The sequence below is a fragment of the Bufo bufo genome, chromosome 3, assembly GCF_905171765.1.
Source record: "Bufo bufo chromosome 3, aBufBuf1.1, whole genome shotgun sequence".
NCBI classification, from domain to species: Eukaryota; Metazoa; Chordata; class Amphibia; order Anura; family Bufonidae; genus Bufo; species Bufo bufo.
This window is the reverse complement of record NC_053391.1, coordinates 24,111,954-24,120,643: the sequence shown is the minus strand read 5'-3', so window position 1 is coordinate 24,120,643 and position 8,690 is coordinate 24,111,954. Positions and strand designations below refer to the sequence as shown.

Below are 8,690 nucleotides of genomic sequence, written 5' to 3'. Positions count from 1 at the left end.
CTTTTCCTGTTCTGTATTTCACAATTGTAGTTAGCAAGGCGTGAGGCCCATCTTTGTTCTAATGCTCCTAACTTGGCGGTGTTAAGATTTGCTAGCAGGTTGTTATCTGTGAAGGCCACGAATGGTGTTGCGGCAAGGTAATCTTTAAATTTCTCTGTAACAGCCCACACGAGTGCGAGGAATTCCAATTTGAAGGAACTATAGTTTTGGTAGTTTCTTTCAGTACCTCTAAGAGATCTACTAGCGTAGGAAATTACTCTTTCTTTACCTTCTTGTATTTGCGACAAGACAGCTCCCAGGCCTTTCTTACTGGCATCTGTGTAAAGATGAAATGCCTGTTGGTAATCCGAATAGCCTAAGATTGGTGGCTCTGTTAACTTCTTCAGGAGCTTGAAGGCAATTTTGCTTTCGGTGTTTCATTCAACGGGTATTGGAGATTTCTGATACCTTTCAGGATGTCCTCTCAGAAGTTCTGGGAAAATGTGCGGGTGCGTTGCGGGAACACGCGCGATTTTTCTGCGCGAGTGCAAAACATTGTAATGCGTTTTGCACTCGCATGAGAAAAATCGCGCATGTTTGGTACCCAAACCCGAACTTCTTCACAGAAGTTCGGGCTTGGGATCGATGTTCTGTAGATTGTATTATTTTCCCTTATAACATGGTTATAAGGGAAAATAATAGCATTCTGAATACAGAATGCATAGTAAAATAGCGCTGGAGGGGTTAAAAAAAAAAGTAAAAAAAATTTAACTCACCTTAATCCCTTGATCGCGCAGCCCGACTTCTCTTCTGCCTGTCTTCTGTGCTGTGTGCAGCAACAGGACCTGTGGTGACGTCACTCCGGTCATCACATGATCCATCACCATGGTAAAAGATCATGTGATGGATCATGTGATGACTGTGACGTCACCAAAGGTCCTTGTTGCTACACAAAGCTAAGATCAAGACAGAAGGAGATGCCGGGCTGCGCAAGCAAGTGGACTAAGGTGAGTTAAATTATTATTATTATTTTTTTTAACCCCTCCAGCCCTATTTTACTATGCATTTTGTATTCAGAATGCTATTATTTTCCCTTATAACCATGTTATAAGGGAAAATAATAATGATCGGGTCTCCATCCCGATCGTCTCCTAGCAACCGTGCGTGAAAATCTCACCGCATCCGCACTTGGTTGCGGATGCTTGCGATTTTCACGCAACCCCATTAATTTCTATGGGGCCTGCGTTACGTGAAAAACGCACAAAATAGAGCATGCTGCGATTTTCACGCAACGCACAAGTAATGCGTGAAAATCACCGCTCATGTGAACAGCCCCATAGAAATTAATGGGTCGGTATTCAGTGCGGGTGCAATGCGTTCAACTCACGCATCGCATCCGCGCGGAATACTCGCCCGTGTGAAAGGGGCCTTAGATGGTTTGACTTTGAGTCCATGTTTAATGAGGACTTGAAAAGCTTCGGCCAGATGTTTCAAGTGATCTTCATAAGATTTGGAGTAGATGATGACATCGTCTAAGTATAACAGGACGGTTTCAAAATTTTTGTGGCCCAGACAACGCTCCATTAATCTTTGAAAAGTTCCGGACGAATTGCAAAGTCCAAAAGGCATGCAGTTGAATTCAAATAGGCCCATAGGGGTGGTAAATGCAGTCTTCTCACGAAGGAGCTTATAGGTGAGCCCTATTAAACCCTAAGAGCTCTCCCTGACTGCTATGCACATGCAAGGGTCTGTATGGTAGACGATTGCATGCCCACGTACCTAATACTGTGTGACACCTGAAAACCCTATAATAGTGAGGGGACACGACCACCGGCTCCCTGCACTTAATACGGACGGAGTCAGGGTCACCTAGAATCAAGCCAGCAAGGAAACACAATAAAGTAAAAGACTTATCTGTACAAACAGCAGAAGCAGCCCCTCCAGCAGTGAACACCTCATCCAGGAAGTAGTATAAACCGCGAAGTGAGGCAGTATGGGAGGGATTATAAAGGAAGACGATTAGTCGAAATAAGTGACACCTGGCAGAAGGAAAGGAGATGAGAAAGTGAAACTAAAACAAACAACATCATAAAAACGTCTGCCAGATCTTCTCACAGAACTGGCGGTGACAACATATTAGGTATTGCCGCGTCCGTAACAACCAGCTCTATAAAAAAAATCACATGACCTAACCTTTCAGATAAACATTGTAAAAACGATGCCAAAACAGCTATTTTTTGTTACCTTGCCTCACAAAAAGTATAATATAAAGCAACCAAAAATCATATGTACCCTAAAATAGTACCAACAAAACTGCCACCTAATCCCATAGTTTCTAAAATGGGGTCATTTTTTTGTGGTTTCTACTTTAGGGGTGCATCAGGGGGTCTTCAAATGTGACATGGCAACTTAAAATTATCCCAGTTAAATCTGCCTCTAAAAACCATATGGCGTTCTAAACTTCTAAATATTGAGTTTTGTTTGGCTCCTAAAGTGTTTCTGTCATGGGGCAAAAACCGTTATGTAGCTGACTGACATTAGTGATGTTCTAATGTCAGCAGTACATAACAGTATGTTTAAGTCCCTGCCTGCCGCTGTTCTCTCTAGGTGCTATGAGGGCATTGCTGCAGCACCTAGAGGCTCGGTCTACTCGCCTTTTGCACGCCCACGTCCACTTGATTGACATCCTTCTTCTCTGCATCGTCCTCATAATCTCACGGCTGCGCCGTTCTGTTTAGTATTCGGCGCAGGCGCAGTGAGTGAAGGACGCTCTGCTGCTGCCAGGCAGGCCTGCCGGGGAGGCCTGTCACGTAATCGGTGCAGGCGCAGTGAAAAAGCTGGCATCAGCCGAACGTCCTTCACTCACTGCGCCTGCGCCGACTACTAAACGGAACGGCGCGGGATTATGAGGACGATGCGGAGAAGAAGGACGTCAGTCAAGTGGACATGGGCGTGCAAAATGAGAGTAGACCGAGCCAAATTTAAATTTTTAGTTGCCAAATTAAAAATACATATAATTACGGTATAATAAAAAAAAACATGTCTTACCTAGGGTTGTCACGATACCAAAATTTTGACTCGATTTTGATACCATAAAAAAGTATTGCGATACTCGATACCACGTGAAAAAAAGAAAACACCAAAAAAGCAGCGTGCATTCCACATTTTATGGAACGTCTGGACCATAATAGAACAGTCCAATCATACCGTATTTTTCGCCCCATAAGACGCACTTTTTCCCCCTCAAAAGTGGGGGAAAAGTGCCCCTGCGTCTTATGGGGCGAATGCTGGCATTTTCCATCGCAGACTGCAATGTATTAGTGAGGAGGGTCTGTAGTAGGCGAGGAGAGCGGCGGGCAGTGCAGACACTGTACTCTGGCCCGCCGCTCAGTATCTACTGTATTATACCTAGTGTTAATCATACTATCTAAACTGCGCTCCCGATCTGTACCGTACTTACCGGTACACACAGGCTTGGACTGGCCCACAGGGGTACAGGGGAATCCCCTGGTGGGCCCCTGAGCAAGGTGGGCCCCTAGTCTCCCACCCCCTGCACAAGTGGCACATAACACAGTAGATTTACTGCTCTACATACATTTATTCAATGCAGAGCACCTCAACCAGCCTATGTTCATATAAAAAACTTGTTAAAATATTTATTATATTTGAATGTATCTGTATGGTGGGCCCCCAAAATAAATTTTACTGGTGGGCCTTAGGTATTCCAGTTCGACACTGGGTACACATGTCACACTCCGTCTCCTGTAGTAAGCGCTAGCAGGCAGGCCGGGCTGCAGGCGGCCGTAACTCACTGAGGTCACGTGCCTGCTCCGCCTGCTTTATTCATAAAGTAAGCGGAGCAGGCACGTGACCTCAGTGAGTTACGGCCACCTGCAGCCCGGCCTGCCTGCTAGCGCTTACTACAGGAGATGGTGTGTCACATGTGTACCGGTAAGTACGGTGCAAGATGGGGAGCAGGGGGAGCGCAGTTTAGATATTATGATTAACACTAGGTATAATACAGTACATACTGAGCGGTGGGGCCAGAGTACAGTGCCTGCACTGCCCCGCCGCTCTCCCCGCCTACTACAGCCCCTCCCTAGGGATCTATGGATGGGATAATGATGGGGGGTCTGTGAATGGCATTATGATGGGGGGATCTGTGAATGGCATTATGATGGTGGGGGAATCTGTTGATGGCATTATGATGGGGGGTTTGTGGATAGCATTATGATGGGGGGTCTGTGAATAGCATTATGATGGGGGGGATCTGTGGATGGGACTGTTATGGGGGGATCTGTGGATGACACATAAAGCAGTGTCATCCACAGATCCACTATCCCAAAACAGTGCCATCCACAGATCCCCCCCACCATCATAATGCCATCCACAGATCCCCCACCATTATAATGCCATCCACAGATCCCCCACCATTATAATGCCATCCACAGATCCCCCCACCATCAAAATTATTTTTTTCTTATTTTCCTCCTCAAAAACCTAGGTGCGTCTTATGGACCGGTGTGCGTCTTATAGGGCGAAAAATACGGTAATTTTTGGCATTTGACTAAAAAATGGCAAATTGCTAGGTATTTTTTTCTGTTACCGCACCTGACTGGTTAATAGCGGTGGATTGCAGCGTGCAGTCATAGAAGCTGGGTGCCAGGTATGGGATATGGCCGGCACCCGCAGCCTGCGTTTGTATTCAGGCATAAACTATATTCATTAGTGGTGCAGTGGCCACAGCCCCCCCCCCTCCTCCTCCCTGCTATCAGTCTATTGGTGGCAGCGGCACAGGGGAGAGGGACTGCCTCCTTCTTCCCTGTGCTGTTGAGAAGAACATGGCACGCACTGACAGCAGCGCGTGCCATGTCAGTTTAACTCATGTGTAAAAGCGGCAGAGCAGCAGAGGGTCTAGGCGCAAATGTAGTCTTGTCGCCATTTTGCAATTCTAAGTCGCATCGGCGACCATTTTGGTCACCATCTGGAGCCCTGCTAGGTGCTGCAGCTATGCCCTCATAGCACCTAGAGGCTTTATTAGCATATTATAAAAGTCTGTTTTTTAAGAGAACAGCGGCAGGCAGGGACTTAACAAACATACTGGTATGTACTGCTGACATTAGCACATTGCTATTGTCAGTCAGCTACATAACGATTTTTCCCATGATAGAAACCCTTTAACCTTTGCTTTGTTATTGGACAAATAATTTATTAAAATGAAAAATCTGACAAAAAGTGAATTTTATCTCCATTTTCCATTAATTATTGTGGAACACCTAAAGGGTTAACAAAGTTTGTAAAATCAGTTTTAAATACCTTGAGGGCTGTAGTTTTTAAAATGGGGCCATTTATGGGTGGTTTCTATAATGTAAGCCCCAAAAAGTGACTTCAGACCTGAACTGGTCCTTAAAAATTGGGTTTTGGAAATTTTCTTAAAACTTTTGAGATTTGCTTCTAAACTTCTAAGCCTTCTAACATCCAAAAAAAAAAAGAAAATGTCATTTACAAAATGACCCAAACATGAAGTAGACGTATGGGAAATGTAAAGTAATAACTATTTTAGAAGGTATCACTATCTGTTTTAAAAGCAGAGAAATTGAAAGTTTGAAAATTGAGAATTTTTTAAAATTACCACTGTCATGAAGTAGAATATGTGACGAGAAAACAGAATGGCTTGGATAAGTAAAAGCGTTTTAAAGTTCTCACCACATAAAGTGACACAGGTCAGATTTGCAAATAAATGGCCTGGTCCTTAAGGTGAAAAATGGCAGGGTCCTGAATGGGTTAAGCATGCAGTTAGTATAACGTTGGTACATTTTTTATCTGCATCTTAATTGCATTTTATATTTTAACTGTTTGTGTGTAATTTGGAAAAAAATAAGAGTCTTTTATCTTATAAAATGTTTCTTTCTTCAGGTAAAGACTGGATAAAAGTCTCCCAAGGTCATCTAATTCCATCTCCTTCTTATGAAATAGAAAGTAATCAATCCCAACTTAGCAATAATAGAACCGGGCTTAATCTGGGTGAGATGTCTGCTAATTCTGAATATGGGAAAGATTTTGAAAATAATGCTAATCTTTCTGTGCACAATGAAATTCTGAAAGATGAACGATCATGTTCTGAAAGAGAGAAAACTTTTAATGTGCTATCAAGTGTTGCTAAAAATCAGACAAATGACACAGGAGAGAAGCCATATTCATGTTCAGAATGTGGAAAGTGTTTTCGTCAGAAATCACATCTTGTTGAACATCAGAAAACTCACACAAGGGAGAAGCCATTTTCATGTTTAGAATGTGGGAAATGTTTTAGTCGGAAATCAAATCTTGTTGAACATCAGAAAACTCACACAGGAGAGAAGCCATTTTCATGTTCGGAATGTGGGAAGAGGTTTAGGAGTCAACATTATCTTAAGATACACCTAAGAACTCATACTGGGGAGCAGCAATATTCATGTTCAGAATGTGGGAAATGTTCTAGTGATAAATCAAGTCTTGTGAAACATCAGAGAATTCACACAGGAGAGAATCCATATTCATGTTCAGAATGTGGGAAGTTTTTTCGTCAGAAATCACATCTTGTGAGACATCAGAGAATTCACACAGGGGAGAAGCCATTTTCATGTTTAGAATGTGGGAAATGTTTTAGTCGGAAATCACATCTTGCTGAACATCAAAAAACTCACACAGGAGAGAAGCCATTTTCATGTTCGGAATGTGGGAAATGTTTTAGTAACAAATCAATTCTTGAGGTACATCAGAGAATTCACACCGGGGTTAAGCCATTTTCATGCCCTGAATGTGGGAAATATTTTAATCAGAAATCAGATCTTGTGAAACATCTGAAAATTTACACCGGGGAGAAGCCATTTCCATGTCCTGAATGTGAAAAGTGTTTTAATTCGAAAGCACAGCTTGATATACATCTGAGAACTCACACAGGAGAGAAGCCATATTCGTGTCCTGAATGTGAGAAATGTTTTAGTACTAAATCAAGTCTTGTGCAACATCAGAGAATTCACACAGGAGAGAAGCCATATTCGTGTCCCGAATGTGAGAAATGTTTTAGTAATAAATCAAGTCTTGTGCAACATCAGAGAATTCACACAGGAGAGAAGCCATATTCGTGTCCTGAATGTGAGAAGTGTTTTAATAACAAATCAAGTCTTGTGCAACATCAGAGAATTCATACCGGAGAGAAGCCATATTCATGTCATGAATGTGGGAAATATTTTAATGAAAAATCTAATCTTGATTCACATCTGAGAAATCACACAGTAGAAAAGCCATTTTCATGTCCAGAATGTGAGAAGTGTTTTAGTGAGAAATCACATCTTGTTCGACATCAGAAAACTCACACAGGCAAAAAGCCATTTTTATGCACTGAATGTGGAAAGTGTTTTAGTGAGAAATCAAGTTTTGTGAGACACCTGAGAATTCACACAGAAGAGAAGCCTATTTAATATACAGAATGTGGGAAATGCTTTGGCTGTAAATTAAAGGTGTTGTCCGGTCTTTTAACCCCTTCATGTATTATGATGTAACTGTACAGGTGAAACTCCAAAAATTAGAATATCGTGCAAAAATCCATTCATTTCAGTAATGCAAATTAAAAGGAATTGCATTAATGCAGCTTAAAATTAGAGTTTTTCTGAAAAGGTTCAATATTCTAGGCTCAAAGTGTCACACTCTAGTAAGCTAATTAATCCATACCCCCTGAGCAAAGGGTACTTCAAAATTGAGACTTTGGGGTTTCATAAGCTAAAAGCCATAATCATCCAAATTATACCAAATAAAGGCTTGAAATATCTCGCTTTGCATGTAATGAGTCTATCTCATATGTTAGTTTAACCTTTTAAGTTGCATTACTGAAATAAATTAACTTTGCATGATATTCAAATTTTTCAAGTTTCACCTGTACGTCATAATGCCTGAGGGGATGTATCTGACCTGACAGGGAGCGGAGATTGCGTTGCGCCCGTCATTTAACCCCTCAGGTGCTGCGTTTAACGCACCTGTGAATGAAGGCAGAGGTATGCTGCTCCCTCTGGGTGCTGGCACACAGCGCAGTTCTGACATGCATTCAGAATGTCGTTTATTATTGTAGCTAGCTGAAATTACTTAAACCATTCCCACTATGCAGAACATCAGGGGTTAACGAGGCTGCCAAACTGGCTCAATTGAAAACTGCATCCTGAATGAATGTCAGAACTGCACTGTGTGCCAGTACTCTCTGCCTTCTGATCGGTTGCCATGGCGTTCTCCATACTGAGCTATGTACGAGGCACAGCACAGAATGGAGAGAGTAAAAATCCTATTCGCCCTAAGGGCTCATGCACACAAATGTATTTTCTTTCCGTGTCTGTTCCGCTTTTTATGCAGACTGTATGCAGAACCATTCAGTTCAATGGGTCCGTAAAAAATAAATGGAGGTTACTCTGTGTGTATTCAGTTTCTGTATGTCCGTTCTGCAAAAGAATAGAACATGTCCTATTATTGTCCGCATTACCAACAAGGATAGGACTGTTTTATTAGGGGCCAGACGTTCCGTTCCGCAAAATATGGAATGCACACGGACGTCATCCGTGATTTTTGTGCACAATTTTTTCGCACCTCAAAATACATAGGGTCGTGTGCATGAGCCCTAATAGAGATCTATTAGTGTGAATAGGAGACGGGATCAAGAGATCACATGTACTATGCCCCTAAGGGCC

The 8,690-nt window shown here is 42.4% G+C and overlaps 1 protein-coding gene across 1 annotated transcript; it reads left to right on the top strand.

Annotated features, from left to right (window-relative positions):
* Positions 1 to 6,065: 6,065 nt before the first annotated feature.
* Positions 6,066 to 7,525, top strand: LOC120994409 (oocyte zinc finger protein XlCOF7.1-like; the record flags this gene model as incomplete). Its single annotated transcript, XM_040422943.1, has 2 exons — positions 6,066 to 7,253; positions 7,326 to 7,525. Coding segments are annotated over 2 exons (1,302 nt in total), but the record flags the coding sequence as incomplete, so codon positions are not given.
* Positions 7,526 to 8,690: the final 1,165 nt, after the last annotated feature.